The sequence below is a fragment of the Aspergillus costaricaensis genome (genome assembly GCF_003184835.1).
Source record: "Aspergillus costaricaensis CBS 115574 unplaced genomic scaffold BO79scaffold_30, whole genome shotgun sequence".
Classification (NCBI taxonomy): Eukaryota; Fungi; Ascomycota; class Eurotiomycetes; order Eurotiales; family Aspergillaceae; genus Aspergillus; species Aspergillus costaricensis.
In genome coordinates, this window is record NW_020291830.1 from 30901 (window position 1) to 50235 (window position 19335).

The 19335-nt window shown below is 49.9% G+C and overlaps 7 protein-coding genes across 7 annotated transcripts; 3 read left to right on the top strand and 4 right to left on the bottom strand.

The window, feature by feature from the left end:
- The first annotated feature begins 273 nt into the window (after nucleotides 1-273).
- On the top strand, nucleotides 274-1885 carry BO79DRAFT_178838 (putative nuclear envelope protein Brr6). Its single transcript, XM_025679999.1, has 3 exons — nucleotides 274-449; nucleotides 519-1420; nucleotides 1465-1885. The coding sequence occupies exons 1-3, from the start codon at nucleotides 335-337 to the stop codon at nucleotides 1801-1803; spliced, it is 1356 nt and encodes a 451-aa protein (XP_025536419.1). The 5' UTR covers nucleotides 274-334; the 3' UTR covers nucleotides 1804-1885.
- Nucleotides 1886-2078: 193 nt separating this feature from the next.
- Nucleotides 2079-4090, top strand: BO79DRAFT_178841 (trehalose-6-phosphate synthase). Its single transcript, XM_025680000.1, has 4 exons — nucleotides 2079-2629; nucleotides 2702-3062; nucleotides 3113-3489; nucleotides 3538-4090. The coding sequence occupies exons 1-4, from the start codon at nucleotides 2353-2355 to the stop codon at nucleotides 3939-3941; spliced, it is 1419 nt and encodes a 472-aa protein (XP_025536420.1). The 5' UTR covers nucleotides 2079-2352; the 3' UTR covers nucleotides 3942-4090.
- Nucleotides 4091-5079: 989 nt separating this feature from the next.
- BO79DRAFT_45373 (cutinase family protein) lies at nucleotides 5080-6305 on the top strand. The gene is made up of 3 exons (XM_025689273.1): nucleotides 5080-5415; nucleotides 5531-5748; nucleotides 5850-6305. The coding sequence occupies exons 1-3, from the start codon at nucleotides 5221-5223 to the stop codon at nucleotides 6214-6216; spliced, it is 780 nt and encodes a 259-aa protein (XP_025536421.1). The 5' UTR covers nucleotides 5080-5220; the 3' UTR covers nucleotides 6217-6305.
- Nucleotides 6306-6404: 99 nt separating this feature from the next.
- Nucleotides 6405-7974, bottom strand: BO79DRAFT_258047 (zinc-dependent alcohol dehydrogenase; the record flags this gene model as incomplete). The annotated part of the gene is made up of 10 exons (XM_025686280.1): nucleotides 6405-6794; nucleotides 6844-6910; nucleotides 6956-7006; nucleotides 7055-7154; nucleotides 7204-7284; nucleotides 7340-7361; nucleotides 7417-7498; nucleotides 7565-7613; nucleotides 7665-7750; nucleotides 7826-7974. The coding sequence occupies 10 exons, from the start codon at nucleotides 7972-7974 to the stop codon at nucleotides 6405-6407; spliced, it is 1077 nt and encodes a 358-aa protein (XP_025536422.1).
- A 438-nt stretch (nucleotides 7975-8412) lies between these two features.
- Nucleotides 8413-10086, bottom strand: BO79DRAFT_272846 (serine-type carboxypeptidase F; the record flags this gene model as incomplete). Its single annotated transcript, XM_025687459.1, has 5 exons — nucleotides 8413-8568; nucleotides 8619-9296; nucleotides 9349-9769; nucleotides 9813-9958; nucleotides 10002-10086. The coding sequence occupies 5 exons, from the start codon at nucleotides 10084-10086 to the stop codon at nucleotides 8486-8488; spliced, it is 1413 nt and encodes a 470-aa protein (XP_025536423.1). The 3' UTR covers nucleotides 8413-8485.
- A 469-nt stretch (nucleotides 10087-10555) lies between these two features.
- Nucleotides 10556-11564, bottom strand: BO79DRAFT_289668 (uncharacterized protein). The gene is made up of 5 exons (XM_025688803.1): nucleotides 11022-11564; nucleotides 10919-10975; nucleotides 10854-10869; nucleotides 10690-10806; nucleotides 10556-10643 (listed from the first exon to the last, which is right to left on the bottom strand). Exons 1-5 carry the CDS (start codon nucleotides 11196-11198, stop codon nucleotides 10576-10578), a joined length of 435 nt encoding a protein of 144 aa, XP_025536424.1. The 5' UTR covers nucleotides 11199-11564; the 3' UTR covers nucleotides 10556-10575.
- Nucleotides 11565-12386: 822 nt separating this feature from the next.
- Nucleotides 12387-18345, bottom strand: BO79DRAFT_272852 (uncharacterized protein; the record flags this gene model as incomplete). The annotated part of the gene is made up of 4 exons (XM_025687460.1): nucleotides 12387-12554; nucleotides 12605-14923; nucleotides 14976-16413; nucleotides 16475-18345. 4 exons carry the CDS (start codon nucleotides 18343-18345, stop codon nucleotides 12387-12389), a joined length of 5796 nt encoding a protein of 1931 aa, XP_025536425.1.
- Between the last annotated feature and the right edge of the window lie 990 nt (nucleotides 18346-19335).

The window sequence follows — 19335 nt, forward strand, 5'->3', positions numbered from 1 at the left end:
ATTGCTGCACGTCACAGTCCCAGCACTGTCTGCAGCCGCATGCAATTTAATAGCACTTGGATAGCAACTTCATTACATTTAGCCCACTTTAAATAAACTACTATAAAACAAAAGGGAGATTGTATATATCACTGCGACTGCCACGGGTGGCATTTGTGACTCCAGTCGTTGCTCGGCGGCGAGTCTGGATTGTTTACCAAAACAAAAAAGACAGGAATCGGAAAAGTCCGCATCTCCGATCTTCCTTCTCATCACCCTTCATTGTCGTCACAACCCACTTCATACCCACCAACCATCTTCATTCTTCATTCACTTCGTCGTCCCCATCCTCAAGATGGATAAACGAACGGCGGAGAGTCCGATGGACTTTGAATGGCAGACAAGGGCCCCAGGCGATGTGACCTCGCCCTTTTACCAGCTCAGCATGCAGCATGACAATCAGAAGAAACGTGGGTCTTGGATGCAGCTCTCTTGGAGACAAACATTTGTTTTTTGGCGCCTAACCAGCTCCTCCACAGGGCCCCATAGCATTTTCGATTCGCCAGAGAAGAAAACGATGCCCGCGCTGCGAGAGCCCAACTCCCAGCCCTTCCTCTTCTCCCAGACCAAGACGCAGCAACCCCCCGCGACTCCGAAGCCGTTCTTTAACCAATCAGCATTCATGACGCCTCGCAAATTCGATGTCGACTTCTCGTCCGGCGCTGAGAACATGTCTTCCCCCGAACACGCAGACAACGAAGATACCCCCGAGCAACCGAAAGCCCATCGGAACTCGCTGTTCAGCATGTACGGACGGTTTGCGCCGAGCCCTGGTCGCGGCGAGATACCCCGCGTGAGCCACTACTCCAACGCGTTGGCACGACGGGTGCAGAAGAGACGGCGGAGGGACAAGGCGCTGGATCTACAACTACGGAGGGACAGTGACGATGAGAGTGACCGACCAAGCAGCAGTGAGCTCAAGCCAACCAAGCAAAGACAGAAGCCGGGACCAGGCCAGCCGGAGACGACTCAAACGGGATCACGTCTGACTTCATTCTCAGATTTCTTTGCTCTGCTGGAAGCACATCCGAATGTCCCTAGCATTCTTTCTTGGTGGGCGCAGTTGGTGGTGAACCTGTCGTTGTTCTCGCTTGCGGTATATGTGGTCTTTGGGTTTGTGTCAGCGATCCGGGCAGAATTCGAGCAGGCGGCCGAGGAGGTGTCAGATACGATCCTGGCTGAAATGGCGGCATGCGCTAAGAGCTACGTCGACAATCGATGCGCGGGAGGGGATAGACTGCCGGCCTTGGAAAGCGTGTGTGAAAACTGGGAGCGATGCATGAACCGGGATCCGGCCAAGGTCGGGCGGGCTAAGGTGTCGGCGCATACGATGGCTGTAATTATCAACAGCTTTATCGACCCTATCAGCTGGAAAGCGATTGTAGGTTTACTCTCCCCAAAGCAGGTTATCGGCTAATATTTTAGATGTTTTTCCTTGCTACGATATCGACCGTCACCGTTGTCAGCAACTGGTCCTTCCGTTCCTTTAGAAACCGTCTCAACCAACACGATTATTCTGCACCCCCTAGCTATTCTCGACAATCGTCCGCACAGCATCACCCGTCGCTTGCGCCGCCTCAATACCCCTATCAACATAACTCGATTGGATACATGGGAGCGCCGAATCAGGGGGCTACAGGTTTCGAGAAGCCGGACGCGCCCCTCATGCTGGAGCAGGCCACAACCAAAGACTTTGTGTCTGAGCGGACCCGCGAGCGGGAATCTCGTATGCGTACGCCGAGTCCATCCAAGCGGATGAGGTAGGCATATTCTACACTTTGTGGCATCAGCGGGAGACGGAGTTGCACAGGCACTGCATTGGGCGGACGAAAAGACTGGACTGGAGTTGAATGGATTTTACTGTTCGTGTATATACGTAATAACATTGACCATGCTGTCACCTACTGGCCGTAATCCCCATTTTATTATACTATGTTCTATAGGGTCAGATGACCAACAATGACGTCGGCCACGGCTGGATGATCACCAGCCACCGCGTCGGCCCAGCTTGACACATCCAACATAACCAGGCAAGATCGCAACATCGTTGCATTAGCAGCGGAGATCAGTCCACGGTCCAGACATGAAATACAGGGTGCCCCTCCAGGGGGTGAAATAAGGCGTTTATTTGACTCTTTGGGTGCCCCTCTGCCACCCGTGCGGGCCTGAGTCGTGCCCTCATGCTGACGTATTGCTATGCCGCCGGAGATATTATACAAACCCATCGTGCCTCGCTCAGCGCAACATGCAGCTCGAAACATAGCAATTGATTTTCCCCGTTGATCGCGTTAAATTATTTCGGATCAGCCCAGTATGACGAAGCGCAACCTCATCGTTGTTTCGAACCGTCTCCCTCTGTCACTGAAAAAGGTCGACGGGGGCTACGAGTCCTCCCTTTCAAGTGGAGGTCTAGTCACATCCCTATCAGGATTGACTAAAACGACTACCTTCAGTTGGTTCGGATGGCCAGGCATTGACGTGACCGATGAAAAGGAACAGGGACAAATCCGCCAGAGCTTGGATGAGCATAATGCTGTGCCGATTTTCTTGGATAATGAGTTGGCGAATAATCACTATAATAACTTTTCTAGTGCGATACCACCCAGATCATCTATGATGAATGAGTAAGAAGTGTATGCTAATATTTATTTCTCTGGTTTAGATGCCATCCTCTGGCCTATCCTACACTACCAATCCGGCATCAACTTCGAAGACGGTCCCTGGGAAGCATACCAACGAGTAAATGAGATCTTTGCTGATACGATCGCCGACGCAGCCAAGCCGGGGTCGTTGATTTGGGTGCATGATTACCATCTTATGCTGCTGCCGCGGCTGTTGAGGGATCGTCTGGCGGGGAAGAATTGCGCGATTGGGTTCTCGCTGCATACGCCGTTCCCGGCGGGGGACTTTTGGCGGGGTCTGCCGGTGCAGAAGGAGTTGTTGAGGGGGTTGCTGGCGAGTGATGTTATTGGGTTTCATACGGATGAGTATAAGAGGAATTTCGTGCTTTGTGCGGAGACTCTGTAGGTTTGCTACCGTTATGGGTATGGTGGATGTGCTGACAGTTTTTTAGGGCCGATGCGAAGGTGAAAGAGTCAGGGGCGCTGGAGTATGAAGGCCATGAGGTGGTTGCGGAGAAGTTCATCGTCGGCATCGATCCGCAGAAGTTTACGGATGCGCTGCAAAATGAGGAAGTACAGAACCGCATAAGGGAGTTGCAGCGCAGGTATTCGGGGATGAAGGTTATTGTTGGGGTGGATCGGCTGGATTATATCAAGGGGCTTGACCAGAAGTTGAAGGGCTATGATGCTTTCTTGGATCAGTATCCGGAGTTAAGCAATAAGGTAGTGCTTATTCAGGTGGCAGTGCCTAGTCGGGAGGATGTGAAGGAGTATCAGGATCTAGAGACGGAGTTGAGTACGATGGCTGGGAGGATTAACGGCAAGCATTGTGAGTACCCTATGCTTTGAGGTTGGTCTATGGTACTGATGAGTCTAGCTACCGCCGATGGCTGTCCGCTGATCTACATGCACCGGTCCGTCAACTTCAGCGAACTGACGGCGCTGTATTCGGTTGCCGATGCCTGCTTACTGACCTCGACGCGGGATGGGATGAACCTTGTTTCGTTCGAGTACGTTGCGTGCCAGGCGCAGCGACATGGAGTGCTCCTGCTATCCGAGTTTGCCGGCGCGGCGTCTTTTATGAAGGAGGGATGTCTTACTTTCCATCCGGCGAATATGTCAGAGATGGTCGATGCGATTCATCAAGCGGTCACGATGAGTGACGAGGATCGCAAGTGTCGGTATGAAACGTTGCGGCACTTTATCGAGACGAACACTAGTGCGAAATGGGGCGAGTCTTTCATCGAGACATTGACCAAGCATGTGGACGGCGGGAATTGAGCCCTGACACGGATGGTGTCAGAGACAGACAGGCCGTTGAAAACGCACACGGCACGTTGAGGACCTTCCGGGTTATCCGGATAATGGCAGGACTAGAAGATAATTAATGCGTAGTGGATAGCACAAGATCAAAATTGAGAAGACGATAGACACGGCATATTCCAAACCTCGTAGCTTCGGATCTTACATAGCCGTAGACATTCGACGTGATCATGAGCATGATTCCAATTGATTGATGGATTGTGAATCCTAGTGAAGTCCTCTCCACCCCGAACCAAATATTGATCCTTTCGGAAGAAAAAGACGGCATTCCAGAAGAACTTTCTCTAGATAACCACCACAACCACAAACAGTCAGTCACAGTCAACAATTCCGTCCCTGACGATCCCCTTATCCAGCCTCGGCAAAGACGCTCGACCCAAAAACCAGACCAAACCGACAAGCTTTTCCACCCAACTAAAACGAAACAACGGTTGTATTGATCGTGAACGTGGGTGCCTAGTCTATACCATTGACAAGAATACGAGGGTGAAGATAGAAATTGAGTTTTACGGTGGAAAAGCCACCCGCTACAGGTTAATTAATCACCCACATGTCTACTGCCCAAGGCACTACCTGTAACAGGGTCCCTGGTCCCTGGATTGGATTGGATATCTAGTGGATGAACGGACAGACGTCGGATGAACTCCGGAGGAACCCTAACGAATACAACAAACAATAGTGGGATCGAACCCTGGTTTGTTCTAGTTAACCCCGGGACTATTCCCAGCGTAGAAAAGCGGCCGATCCCCTGAAACAGTTTTCCCACTGTTGACCCCGGGGTATACTTGCTAGTTCGTTAGATAGTGGACTGTGTATAAGGGTCTACTAGTTGTTTTGGTTAGTTCTGTTTCATCTCGACTCATTTTTGCGTCGGACCCTGTTTGCCCTGTCTTGCACTTGCCAGTACACACGAGGTATACGGAGTATTCTGGAGGGAGGGAGACTAACCTCGGAATCTTCTTGTTTTCACTTAGTAGAACTTACTAGCAGTAGTAAGTAACAGTAGTAGTTAGTTAACTATCGATAGAATGGATAGATGTATATAAGTATGTAGTAGATCCCCCAGACAGACTCAGACTTGAGCAGCCAGTCCACTCACTCACTCCCTCTTTCATTCTCACGCCTTCTTTACCACTACCCTAATTCTATTCTTCTTTTCAAAGCCTGCAGCGCAGCACACACACATTAATTCTTCTTCTTTCCCCCAAAGACCCATAAAGGAATAAAATAAAATACAATGGCCCCCCTCAAATCCCTCCTCCTAACCGCCTCCCTAGCCACCCTGGCCATCTCCACCCCACTAGCATCCGACCCTGGATCCCTCTACGCCCGTCAATTCGGCACGGGCTCTACAGCCAACGAACTCGAGCAGGGGAGCTGCAAGGATGTGACGTTGATTTTTGCAAGGGGTTCGACTGAGTTGGGGAATATGGTATGTCCCAACCTTCTTCTTCTACCCATATCCCAATTCCGGGGAAATACTACCTCCGATGGATACAGAAAGAAAGAAAGAGGGCTAGGCTAATATAATAATAATAATGGTATAGGGCACCGTAATCGGCCCTCCCCTCTGCGACAGCCTAAAATCCAAACTCGGCTCCGACAAAGTCGCCTGCCAGGGTGTCGGCGGCCAATACAGCGCCGGACTGGTGCAGAATGCGCTACCCCAGAACACTGATCCGGGGAGTATCTCTGCCGCGAAGCAGATGTTCGAGGAGGCGAATTCCAAGTGTCCTAATACGAAGATTGTGGCGGGTGGTTATAGGTATATCCCTTCCCTTCCCTCCTATACCAATATGATTGCTGCCAGCGGCAAAATAAGAAACATAGCTAATATAATCCCCTTCGGGGATGGGATGTGTATAGTCAAGGAAGCGCCGTAATCGACAACGCTGTCCAAGAAGTCAGCTCGACAGTGAGAGATCAAATTAAGGGTGTGGTGCTCTTCGGGTTCACGAGAAACGTGCAAGACCATGGACAGATCCCCAACTATCCCAAGGATGATGTCAAGGTTTATTGTGCCGTGGGTGATTTGGTCTGTGATGATACGTTGATTGTTACCGCTATGCATTTGACATATGGGTTGGATGCGGGTGATGCGGCGAGCTTTTTGGCGGAGAAGGTTCAGTCGTCGACGAGTACTAGTACTACTACTAGTTCTAGCTCGAGCTCGGATGCGGCGAGTAGTTCGTCGGCGGCGGGTGGGTTGGCGTCGTTTTTTGGAGGGCTCTAAGTGGGTGATTTGATTTGGGTAGGGTGAGATGAGCGGGGGTTTGGGAGTGAGGTGGAGATACTGAGTATCCTATCCTGGGTCAGTTGTTGTTTGGTTAGTAGTTGATATTGATTATGTTGTACTTAGCTGGAATAAGATTTGGTATATACTATACGTGCTATCGAGTACATTTAACATCTGCTATACAGTTACATCCTCGCAGCTGCTGCCTCCGGAATCCGCAACACTGCCCTCCCACTAACCGCATACCCTCTCATCCTCGCCACGACATCATTAATCTGCTCGAGATCAAACACCTCGTAATGAGTCGACACCTTCCCTGCTCTCGCCATCTCCAGCAATGCCTGCATTTCCGTCTCCGTACCCACCGCGCTACCGAGTATCTGCAGTCCATAGTCCACGCAGTAATGCGGTGCCACAGGCACGTGGAAGTCCGGACGGGGAAAGCCCACGCATACGAGTGTGCCCAGCGGACGGAGAAGAGCAACGCCTTGCTCGTAGGCTTTCTCGGATCCGACGACGATGAGGGCGGCGTGGGCGCCGACGCCGTCGGTTAGGGATTGGATGTTGCGGATTAACTGTTCACCATTAGTATATGTGTGAAGACGGAAAAGGGAGGGGAAGTACGTTGTCATCTTTGAAGTCGAAAAAGGCGGATGCACCGGATGCAAGGCAGAGGTCTTTCTTGGATGGGCTGAAAGGTATTAGCGGTGTCTGGCAAGGATAGGAAGAGGCATACCTGTCTACTGCAATCATCTTGTATCCCATTTCTTTGCCGATTTGAAGACCCCTATACACATATCAGCTAATGTCCGTGTTATCGGGTAGGAAGGCATACAAATGGCCCAGTCCACCACCTGCGCCCATTATAACCACCCAATCTCCTTTTTCATACAACTTCTCTACCTTGCTGAGAGCGCCGTACATGGTGAGACCGGCTGCATCCGTTAGTGGTATTCTTGCTGAGAGAAGAAGGATGAAACGCACCACATAGCAACGGCGCGACAGCTTCGGGATTCAGATCCTCTGGAATAAGCGAGACGAAGTTTGCGGGAGACACGACGTATTCTATAGCATTATTAGCTGAATATATCCTCTTCGTATGGGATAACAGATATCTCACGTTGAAACGTCCCAGGAACATTCTGTCACCATCATTAGCATCAATTGCGAAGGTATACTAGGGTGGAAAATACTTACCCTCCCCGAATTATCCTGATTCCGACAATTCGTATACTGCACCTTGCAAGTCGGACATTTCATGCAGGTCTTATACAGCCATCTAGATAGACACCTCGTTAGTTCATCCCACCAAAGCACCGAATTATAAACCGGGATGAAAACATACTTAACACCAACTCTCCTCCCCACCATCTCAGCCGGAGTATCAGGTCCAACTACACCATATCAGTCGCAATTCACATCATAATCCCATTCAACATTCTCACCTCTCACAACTCTCCCCACCCCCTCATGCCCCGGCACATTCGTCGTCATGAGCAAGTCCCCATTAATATTGTGCAGATCGGAATGACTATCCATTTTGACACAGCCCATCAGCATATTCACATATTAATAATAAATCAGATCCAATTCTGTGGCTGCTAACCAAAACCCCGTATACTCCAACTTGACCAAAACCTCCCCCGCTCCCGGCACAGGAACGGGAATATCATGGCGGATGGTGAGGGTCGCGCCCGGGCTGGGATTGTCGATGCAGGCGGCGGTTTGGTGGGTTGGTATGGATGTTGGTGACATTGTGGATGTAAAATAGAGCATTATACAAAGAGCAAAAATGGTATGTGAGGGAACAAGGAAAGTAAGTGGAAGATGGAAAAGGGATTAATTAAATGAGGGGAAATCTTTAATTTTTGAGTGTGAAGATGCGGGGTGGACCCAGCAGCCCGGCTTCAGAGTTTGGGGGAATTTCCGATCCGAGGTCGGATCGATGATGTCGATCATCAAGATGCCATGGAGTATTGGGGGTTTTTATTGGCTTTGAATATGCTGTTCACATCTAGTATATTGTTTGTCGGATTTACGGGTCTACGATGAGGGGATCAAGGTAGAATTGCAGTGATGATTGGATTATGATGGCGATAGCTGTGGTGGAGAAGCAAAGTTCAGCAGAGCTAGTTCTAGCTTCAATAATCTCATTGCCGAACAATCATCCGATCTGACAGCTCGACCATTCTGCTCCGTCACCTGCACCTGCTCAATTATTGCCTGCAATGATGTATTTTGCTTTTGATTGTTGTTTGTCTCCCGATCAGCTCATTGACAGATTCGCGACCCTCCCTAGCAGAAACTCTAGCTGGCGATATGCTGCTCCCGGTGCATATTCTGGGATTTCTATTCCAGTTAGTATTCCGCTTCATCGCATACTGGGTTAGGGGGCATACCATGTCCTGAGCTGAACACTGTCGAGAATGTCAATCCACGCTCTGTATATGCTGTTCCCAATATGCCTCCTCCCGATGATCCGCCGTACGGCACGAACAACGGCTCCACTGGCTCCCGCTCGAACCCCTGCTTCCCGTTCCAGGTCATATTCTGGATACTGATCAGGGTTCCCTGTGCCAGGAGCTCAAAATCCATCAAGCCGTGCGCGATGATGGTGTTGTTAGTTTGTTCGATGACGCGCGGCAGCGGTCCCAGGGAGCTTGGGGGAGATGTGTCCAGTCCGTCGGCCGTCGGGAAGATTCCATCCTTGCAGACGAAATAATCCGTTGGGTAAGCGTTGATGGCTTTCTGAACGTCGCTGCGGTTGAAGTAGTTGGTTGGACCCTGGCCGACGACAGGACCCCCGACTGGGTTCCACGATGTGGGACAGGAGTCGGGGATGTGGTAGCGGTTGAAGCATGGGTTGAGAGCTAGCGAGGCGTTGATTATAGTTTCCCAGGTGTTGCAGCTGGCATTGTAGGGCACTGATGGGAATTTGGAAGGGGGTGGAAAGGTAAGGGCATCTTCTAGGAACGAAGTGTAGCCACAGTCGTCGGAAAGCTGGGTGATTTGGCTCATGAAGGTGTCATTGAAGGGGAAAAGGGAGCGGTGCTGATTGACGGTCGCAACAGCAGGCACTGCATTCAAAGTTAGTCGAGTAAATAATAGCCTGTGGCAGGGGCACCAAACCATCCTGCAAAACTGACACCTCATTGATGTAGGGATCATTGATCTGGATGCCGGCAACCCGGAAATACTTATCATCATCCTGGTCTAGCATCTGCGAGGCGATATATGGAATATACTGCCCCGCATAACTCTCTCCGGTGAGATAGATCTTTCGATTCTGCAGATCAAACGTTTTCATGAACCGCCTCCAGAAGTCCATAAACTGTCTCGCTACATCGAATTCCGAGACTACCGTAGACGGACCAAGCGAGAATCCCGTTCCAGCAGGCTGATCAATGTACACCATGTTGGTGAGGTTGTTCCAGGAAAAAGGGTTGCGCACGGGTCGAAAGGTGCCAGGTTGCCATAGGAAGGGACCGTTCTCGAGCATGATGCCTGCCAGGGAGCTGCATCCTGGGCCGCCATTCAGCCAGACGGTGATCTGTTTATTAGCCATGGAAGAGAGTGAACTGGGGTCAACATACCTCATCGGACGCATTAGGATCGGAAGAAGGAAAGAACCAGAAGTATAAGCTGGAGATGCCAGAAGGCGTGTTGGGGAGGTAGCCCGCGTAGGACTCGCCAATGTCGAAATCGACGAAAGGAAGGGCAGACCCATTGACGACGAATTCTAGTGCTGTTAGTGGAATTCGAACTGACGCGATGTGGTGTACCTTTGGTTTTCTCATTGAGGTACTGAGACTGTGCGTTGACTACCCCAAGTGGCAGCAGAATACTGCACACAAGAGAGAGCCACATGATGTCTGTAACTTTGTGAAATTGAAGATGTAGTGAGAGCAGGGACAAGTGAAGTGAGATGAAGAAGTGTAAATGCTCTGCAGGAAATACTGCCGATGCCTGGCTATCGCAAACCCACTGTTGAAGTGGAGACTACTGGTCATATTGAATACGATCAACACTGGATGCCGCCAATAGTATCATACCAAATGCAAGGGTGACCTTTCTACTATATTGTTTGCTCGATGAAATCACAGAGCGGTACCTGTTTCAGCAAGATGTTAGGGATTGAGACATGACATCATTTGAATGTTGTGGAATGCCGTGTTTTGAATGTTGACATCAGGAAGTATTATTACTAATCTCGGAGACGAGAGCGACGATGAAAATGCGATTACACAGTACAGAGTCTGTAGCGGACTCAAACGACGAAGACATAGATATAGTTGTCATAATCATTTATTCATGCTATATCGCGGCCTATATACAGCGCCGGCCGATCCTCCCAATCTAAGCGATGAACTTGGCATTACGGAACGCGAGCTCCTTGTCGTTGTTGAGCATCAATTCCATGTATTCTATTTCAGTTAGCAGCATTTCTCGAGAAATGCATAAGACACTCACCAGCAAAGTTGATGCTGCCGTCATGGTTGGTGTCAAAAGCCTCCAACTGTTCCCGGGTGAAGTCTGTGCGGCCGGCCGATTTGACATGGGCAAGGGCGTCCTCAAAGGTCATACCGCCTGCTGCTGTTAATATCCCATCAACTCACATCTCTGGAGATACTCACGGCAGAAGTCCTGAGCCTAGGTGACAGTTAGACGTGAGCAGACCGGGGTGTCGAGGAACACTTACCGACTTCTCGTACTTCTCCCTCAACCCATGGAGGTAGTCATAGGAGTAGTGGGCGTTCTATGAGCATCAGTAGCTGAAGCAAGGTTAATGTGTGTTTTCGTACCTTAAGGTCCTGAGGCATGGTGGCGGGGAATTGGAGGCTTGTAGCTTGTAGATTAGGATGAAGGATGGAGTTGTAGATGCTATGAGCAGCTGGCACTTGACGCCTTTTATGTTCTTCGACCTGCCCATTCCATAACGTTCTTCCAGTCCGATTTTGCACGATATGCGCGATAGCCATAGCCTGGCTATCAGACGCATCTGTTGGGTGACCTCAGTTTGGGCATTGCAACGTACAGCATGCATCCGACGCCATTCATCACTATTCGACCAAAGCTGGATAATGCACGTTTCTCTTGATTGACACGATGTATGGCCTAGGAGATTGGTAGATGGTGACTGCGGGGTACTCCAAGGTAGCTGCATGTAGCAATGCCTGAACCTATCCGCCTGCAACTGTCGACACCTCCATCTGCCAGTGTCGATAACCCGCCAGTGTGGTGTATTGCAGAGGGAGAATTCGATTGTTCAAGGGAAGACAGCGATCAGCGGGTGGTATTGGCTACCAAACACTGCAAAGCTCAAGTTTCGTGAAACCGTAGTGAAGGCCCTTCTAGTTCGGAGGTACGACTATTTCCTGCTGCATACTACACCCAGCTATGTCGGTCACATCAGTCCCTGCACCATGAACGCCATTGCTATCCCTGTCGAGAGAATAAAGCAAGCAGGCAGCACCTTGATGGAAGCTGGGAGCATGAGAGGAAGCTGCAGCGTCGCATTAGACTTCAGTGCAACGAATCTAGCGTATCAGGTTCATACCTGGGTTCCGAAAGCTTGCAGCTTGCTCCTGCCAGTCGACGTGGATGCCGATCGAGGGGTCGAGGATGGAGGAGCAGTGGGGAGGGGAAGTGGAAGAAGATGCCGCCGACGCGAGGCGAGACACGTTGCACGCCATCCCACTCACAATGGATGCCCGCCCGATAAGGCTGGCCAGCACATTGCAGCCACTCCTTGGTATAATCCCGGTTTTTGAGAATCTAGATACACTATGGCCATCGCAGCCTCTTCTACATGGGTAGTGATACTCGCTGGGGTGGCAGTGCATGACGTGGATGCACTGTCAAAAATCCCGCATCGCATCGGGTTGCACTCGGACTTGTGAGATAGCTAGGAGAGTTATGTGGTGCATGCCTCTTGAAAATCAATACTCCATCAATTATCCAGTTACATTTAGAGGTACTCAGAGCTATCGGGTGCCATGTAATAGTTAGTGCTACCATAGTAGTTGGTTTCATGTCTTTACCTCATTGCTATCGCGAAGCCGATGATCATTCTGCTAGCTAGCTTCTGGCGCAATATACTACAGAAACATCTCTCGCATGTGCATACATTTGAACGACCTCAATATCAAGATCATATGATTGGCAGCTTACCAGTCTGCGTCCGCCTCGAGAGAAAGGGAACCGCCAAACTCCACATCCATGTCATCTGCTCTGCGGATCCCTTGAGCAAACTCATGATTGAGCCCGCCCACTGGCGCCTCACACTGCGGACAGCGACTTTCTTCCATTGGCATCCCACATTCTCCCACCGCAAACTGGCAATCCGAGTTAGCACTCAACGAGAATCGATGGTGATATCACATACCGGATGCCCATTCTCACAATAGTACCAGTGGCCTGTACCGTTGAACTGTGCCGCCATGGCCTGATACACCTGCCGTCTTTCTTCGCTGGTAACGCAGCTGTAGAATGTTCCGCCCTTTACCAGTCTCCTTGCTTTTTCGATATCCTCACGGAGAGACCATAGAATTTTAGAATGGCGCAAACAAATCGCATCGCAATCTTTCAGCTCTTTCAGTGCCTTTTCCCGTATCTTTGCTTCAATGGCTCCCTCGACAGGGTTACCGTGTGCTTCCTGATTGCTAAGGGAAAGCACTGAGAACATAGCATGATACGTTCGGGACTCTACCTCCTGCTGCAGAAACTTAGCCTTGTGGCAATCTATCGCCAGAGCTTCACATCGACTCAGTAGACCACTAATCTGATTCGTTACCACTTGGGCCAGAGTCATCTTTATACGTGGGTCAATTCGTTTGTTGCTGTAGATGGTGTCAAAGTTCCAGAAAAGAGCCCAGGTGAGTCGAAGAGCGAGAACGTGGCCGCGTGATTGAAACCCGGTTTGGATATACGATTCACTGTAATGGAAGGGTGTTTCAGGCATGCTAGCCTTCCTCGCACTTGCTGACGCGAGTATATCACTGACCCTCCCAAACGGCTGCTCAGATTTTGCCACAGATTTGGTAAACTCCTTGATTTTGCCCAAAAGTCTGTTTCCCCTTCCACGATAAGCCTCCACCGAGCGCTTGACCTCGTCGGCACTTCTGGTCCCGACTGAATCCTGCAACCATTCAGATACAAAACCCGATTTTTCGCGCTCGATATCTTTCTCACAGACCTCAACCTCTTCCAGCAGGTGACTAAACTTCAAGCTTGCATGAGTGGCGAACTTCTTCGTTGCTTCATCGAGGAATGCTCGTTTGATGATTCTGTTATAGCGATCGATATCACGAAGTGGTGCACGGCATTGAGGACACCCTTTTGGACGCCCAGACTCCAATAATCGGTGTGTAAGTTTCGGGCCAAGTAACCTGCCTGTAGATGATTCCATTTCATAATGTTCAGACATCCCCATTATGCCGTCCAGTGAGGATGCTGTGTAGAAGTGACCACAGGAAAGGAATACCAATGGATCTTGGTCGATGTCGACGTCCTTGTACGCCTTGAGCTCGATGAGATCAACATTCTGCTCCAGAATTTCTGGTCCACAGCATAGCCGGCAGAACCGAGGATCTGGACAACGTTCCCCACAGATACCAGGGCATTGATGTCCACAACTTGTGATTTTCTTCTTGCATCGCAAATCACAAGGAATGTTGTTACAAGGGACAGCACATGGCATACTGCACTGTTCGCGATGCTCACAGCCCCACCCACATGTCTCTGCGCATGGGGGACACGGCTCGCTGCATGTCTTTGCACAACGGCTGTGCCGACAGCGCACTTCGCATGTCAGATTACAAGGCGGACACAGCGTACCCTGATGGCACGGTTGGCCACAGCTGTGCGAGCAAGCCGAGAATCCCCGGCCGCAAGGGTTTCGGCATGGGCCATGATCGATGTGGTAGGAGTCACCATCTGTGTATCTACACTGCCAGCATAGACGCCGACAGGTATGTCCGCAAGACAGGGGGCTGTCACACAGATGAAAGCAATTCACTGCACCATCATTCTCAAAGCAGCGTATCTCGACACTGTGGCCGCAGCGATCCATAGTGCGAGAAACGCGTTTAGTGCACCGCACCTTTGCGAGATTACCCATTTGTCTGCACTCCACAGCCTCCGCTAAATGCCCACAGGGGAGGAGGACATTATGGACTACCTGCAAACATCCCCCACATTGCTCATGACATTTCTTCGGACATGCATGGCCGCAGTCTTTCATCCGAGTGCACAGCTCCATACATTTCACTGCTTTGTGTTGTCTTTCTGAGTGACACTTCACAGCACAGGTATGCCCGCAGTCTAGCCTTAGTCTGCATTTTTCCGCACATCCACCCTCAGGGGAATGTATGGTGAAGTCATTCGGGCAAGAAACGTAGAACCCCTGGGACGGGTGACGATCGCAACGCAACTCAAGTCTCCGGCCAATATTAGCGCCTTTTTCCAGCAGCTGAATAACGGATGACCACATGGGCGCGGTTGATGCCGTACTTGCATTGCCAATAATATACATACCATGTTTGGCACGGCTGGAGACCAAGTCAGCATTCATACAATGAGTACCATCCCTGTATAATACTTGCCTGAGCAGTACGTTGATCCTGTTTGGCATCTTCAGAAACCCACAATTTCGGGATCTGTTGCTGCGGACAAGGGAGACAATAACGACACTTGCTTCTTCGCCCTGGTAGAAATGGTGTTAGACCTATTATTTGCAGATTTTGGTTATCTCCTACCTGGAAATTGTCGACTGTAGCCAATCGAACGACATCTAGGAGGCTTCCCTTCTGAGGGGCCCTCTGCTTTCCGCACCATTTCCCATGCGCAGTAGAGGTTCCACTCACTTCTAACCCCTCAGTTTCATCGAGTACCTCCGAGTCCGTCTCACTGATTATTAGGGTCATTTGCTTTTCCAGGACATTTCTGAGCATTCTCAACTGTCCAACATATGGCGTCAATACGGCAATCTCGCCGGGCCCATACTTGCCTTGTTGACAGAGATGTCGCACCAATGCGGTTACCATCCCAATCTCCCATGTATTCGTCTTGCTTTGCATTGGCTCTGTAGGATCAGTCGGATCTTCCAAGTGAGGGTGATCGAGCCAACACAATCTATGAGCAATGCCAGGTACAAGGGGATATGAGGCCATCGTAGGATGATCTTGGAGCTTTGGATATAAAGTCTCGCGGACCAGTTCGGAAATGGATGGATGCATCCGCCGTTGATGGCTCAACTGCATCACAGGGAAGCTATATTGCTGCTGGTTCTGTCCACCTTCAATAGATGTAGATTCTCCGAACCGGAAGTTTGCTAGTCGCTCAAACAATGACTCATCGAGGTTGTACTTTGGGCTCTCCCGTTCATAGTCCATTGATAACCTAAGGTTCGAGATGCGTGGACGTAGCTGCAAGTGATCTCCTATCAAAATAGCGTGCTGGATCGAAGGTATTAGCGCAGTGAGAACATGCGACTCAAGAACCTCTGCTGCCTCTTCACAGATGAGTACTTTTGCATCGAGGTTTCGAAGCAAATCAGCATTATTTGCTAGTTGGGTAGTAGTTACGCCTACCACCTGACAGTCGTTCAGGCGTTGCACATCTGACATGTTGAACGCTGAGGTATATCGCTCCTTTTCTGCCGAATGAGCTTCTAGAAGTGTCAATACTTGTTGACTGATCTCTGTGAGAGCCGCCTCCTGCCAGTAACTAAGGAGACGAGTTCGCTCAGAAGCCGTGAGCGTCCAGACGTCCTCCTGCAGGAGTCGGTCAATGGAGCGCACAATATTAGCATCGCTCCAGTCTCCGGGAGCATCGCCAGAAACCCACGCTTGTAATGCATTTGTGTCCGTTTGGCCAGGAGACCCCGAAATTATGCGGTTGGAGTGGGAGGGGAATCTTTTCTTCAGAACCCCAAGAACGAGGCTGTGACAGCCGCTCTGGGCTTGCTTCAGGAGTTCATCAATTCTTGAGCTTATGCTGAGTAACTTCACTCGCGATTCATTCTTTATCCTAGGAAGGCCTTTAATTCGGGGTCCTGGCTCTTGCTTTCTAGTTTCCAGTGAGAGACTCTCGATATGTGGAGAGGCACTGCGAGGGCCAATCCTGATGATATTGGTAACACCCGATTTAAGGAGACCATCGAGAAATTGATCAAGTGCGTGAGCAGTGTAGCATCTGCGACATACAAGTTAGTATCTAAGACTGCATGAACTATAAGATGGGTGTTTTCACGTACACGCATAGTATCGGGCCCAGGTTCAACATATCCTTGTTGTACAGCAGACATCGAGCTAGCTGTAGCCCCACGTATGATTTTCCAGTTCCTGGGGGCCCTTGAATCAAAGCTATCTTCCGTCGTAATGCCCAGATGAGCGCATTTGCCTGGCCTTCGTCCAAAGCAGTTACCCTGGAGAGGTCTGCGGAAAGTATTTTCGGATCGTGGGAAAGAGACATAGACAGTATCTGACTTGCGTCCTCAGCATCGCCTTGGTCTCGGAGGCAAGAAAGGTCGAGTAATAGGTTGTTTCGGAAGTATGCAGGGGGTTGTATACTGATATTGCCCGCGTCGGTGCTACCTTCCGTCAGAGATTCACACATTTCATGGTTATCGGTACTCGGGGCTAGCCATGCAGTAAATGGCATGCGTGCTGGGTTCTGATGTAGCACCTGAAGACATCTTAGAATACCCTCGAAAGAATTGTACGGAATGGCTGGAAATTCCACGAGTATGAGTGGTCGGGGAAAGGGATTGCTCCTCGAGAACAAAACAAGCTTCTCCAAGTCTTGCGAATTGGGTGGTCCTACTAGCCCCAGTGTAACCATGGCTCTGTTGCCATCGCTAACTACATCGTTGACACGGTCGGCTGGGGCAGAGCCCTGCTTGACTTTTTCGATATAGCTTGTCTCTCTCTTCGAAACAAGGAAGTAGATCGCGGATGTGTCATCCACATCCTCTGCGTCTAACAAGGCCAGCAGGTTTGATCCTTTTCTTAACGCCTTTGAATCAACCCACCACTGTTTTCGTTTTGCTGGGCTTACTTTTTTCAGTCTAGGAAGCTGATCAAATTCCAAGTCCACTTCGATCCCTCTGAAATGCTCTGACTTTATTTGTCGAATTTCGACTCCTGAATAAACCCGGACCGGAGTTGGCATATTGTCACGAAGAAACTTGCGCTTCAGCCGCCAGTCTGTTCCGTGGACAATCAGTTTCCATGTGTGTATTATTAATCTTATACCTTCGCGAAGTACACCAGATGTGTCTTCCCGTAGAAGGCGGAATTGACTATCGAGAAGTCGACGGATGCCCCGCTCGTGATGCATAATGGAGGAATCGGTAGCGCATCGTGCGGGGAGGAACTCAGGTCGGTCATCATTCAGTATCTCTGATTTTGTAGGCAAGATCTGAATATCCGAGATTGCCGATTTGTCATTGTCGTGGCGAGGGCCAAGCTCAGACAATTCACCGGGGAGGTCAACAATATGCCTCGTGCTGCCTTTCTGATTTGTTCTGATGGTTTGCAGTTCATCGGGCTTTTGTGTTATAGGAATTGAGTCCCCCATAGAAAGGATGTCCCGGATCTTGAGTATGTCCTCGTATGCCCGCTGCAAGCTGTCATCGCCGGCCCCGGCGTCTGCGTTATCGGCATGACAGCAGTCGTAAATTCTGCCAGCAATGCTCCTGAGATCTACCTGTATTGCAGCCTCATGGTTCAAGGTCAAAGTACTGAGGAGTACCCTCGAAACTAGAGACAACACTTCGCTTCGCGCAGCACCAAACTGGACAGAATTCTGATGTCTGCCATCGGTTTTGATCTGGGCGAGAAAGTCTGTCATTCTTGTGAAGAACCCAACTGCCCTTCGACCACCGGGACCGTATATGACGTTGTAGATTGTCCCCACAGCCTTCTCAAGTATAAGTGAAGATAGTAGCTCATTGTGAGAGACCAGTCGAAGGAACAATATACAATGTGGATCAAACATAGGCTTCAGAACGCTGTAAGTCATTGCGAATGGAGTCTCAACTATCTGTCGAACTTTGCGAAGACCAGACTCGGTGGCCAGACTTTCAACAAATGTCCTGCGTGTGTCCGGTGACTCGTCGATCATAGCTAGGCCAGCTTCAAGGAAACTTTGCATTTGGGTGGCTGACAGCTCATTAGGAGAGCCAGCTAGCGATGATCCCACCCTTGAAGTAGTAGATAAAGGCCTATATCGAAAGCATCAGTGCTATGCTCCTGGCTTCCCATAGAACGGATACTTACCTATTCTCACTCCGCGATGTCTTTTTGACAGGGTCAACACTTTCTGCAGGCTCGGAGGGCACCATCTTGTCATGTCCCCGTCCCCGTCTCTTACCCTTGCTTTTCTTGGATTTTTTACCGGTCTTATTCTGCGGTGAGGTATTCTCCTGTCCCGCAACACTGTTATTGCCGCCGACGGCAACAGGGCCAGTAGTACGACGTCCTTTGGGAGCTCGTTTTCTTTGCTGGGGTGTAGTAGATGTTTCCTTAGCACCCACCATTGTGTAGCCGTTTGAGTGAAAATTTTAGATTAAGGAGAAGATTTCAGTTAGGAGGTAGGCGACGATGATATGGCGAGATGTGTGTGAGCGATATAAGGGAGCAGAAGTATGTAGTGGGGTCGATAAACAGCACATGCGGCGCTAAGCCTATTTGGTAAGTTGTTTCGAAAGGGAAGTGCCCGCTTATTATAGAGTGAAGAAAGTGTCGGGTGGGTTGTAAGAGGTTTCCCGGCACTTTACTTTCAAATGTACTATGTTTTGGTGCGCTGTTTTTAAAGATGGGCCTGAGGACAATGTCTGTCGACAATTTGTGGTACTAGTAGTAGTAAAGTCATTGTGAATCAAGTCATTCGGGTGTTACTACAGGCGGGGCTATTTTTTCATTGTCAATCACCTAAGAGTCAGAAGTCAAGTACACATTGATTACCCTTTATCCCTACGATTCACACTAACACAGTAATGCATGGCTTGTATATCAACTCCCACTGGTCATTACAAGAATGGCCCAGAATAAAGCACAATCAGACCTTTGTGGTGTCTTCACTGATACACAAAGCAATGTGATGCGCAGGCAA

Coding starts and splice junctions, on each gene's coding strand:
- BO79DRAFT_178838 (XM_025679999.1), top strand. CDS start 335: ATGGATAAACGAACGGCGGAGAGTCCGATGGACTTTGAATGGCAGACA. Junction 450..518: donor GCATGACAATCAGAAGAAAC/GTGGGTCTTGGA, acceptor GCTCCTCCACAG/GGCCCCATAGCATTTTCGAT. Junction 1,421..1,464: donor CTATCAGCTGGAAAGCGATT/GTAGGTTTACTC, acceptor CTAATATTTTAG/ATGTTTTTCCTTGCTACGAT.
- BO79DRAFT_289668 (XM_025688803.1), bottom strand. CDS start 11,198: ATGGCTATCGCGCATATCGTGCAAAATCGGACTGGAAGAACGTTATGG. Junction 10,976..11,021: donor CCATGCCTCAGGACCTTAAG/GTACGAAAACAC, acceptor TGATGCTCATAG/AACGCCCACTACTCCTATGA. Junction 10,644..10,689: donor CGGCAGCATCAACTTTGCTG/GTGAGTGTCTTA, acceptor TAACTGAAATAG/AATACATGGAATTGATGCTC.
- BO79DRAFT_178841 (XM_025680000.1), top strand. CDS start 2,353: ATGACGAAGCGCAACCTCATCGTTGTTTCGAACCGTCTCCCTCTGTCA. Junction 2,630..2,701: donor TCACTATAATAACTTTTCTA/GTGCGATACCAC, acceptor TCTCTGGTTTAG/ATGCCATCCTCTGGCCTATC. Junction 3,063..3,112: donor GTGCTTTGTGCGGAGACTCT/GTAGGTTTGCTA, acceptor ACAGTTTTTTAG/GGCCGATGCGAAGGTGAAAG.
- BO79DRAFT_45373 (XM_025689273.1), top strand. CDS start 5,221: ATGGCCCCCCTCAAATCCCTCCTCCTAACCGCCTCCCTAGCCACCCTG. Junction 5,416..5,530: donor CGACTGAGTTGGGGAATATG/GTATGTCCCAAC, acceptor ATAATGGTATAG/GGCACCGTAATCGGCCCTCC. Junction 5,749..5,849: donor ATTGTGGCGGGTGGTTATAG/GTATATCCCTTC, acceptor GGATGTGTATAG/TCAAGGAAGCGCCGTAATCG.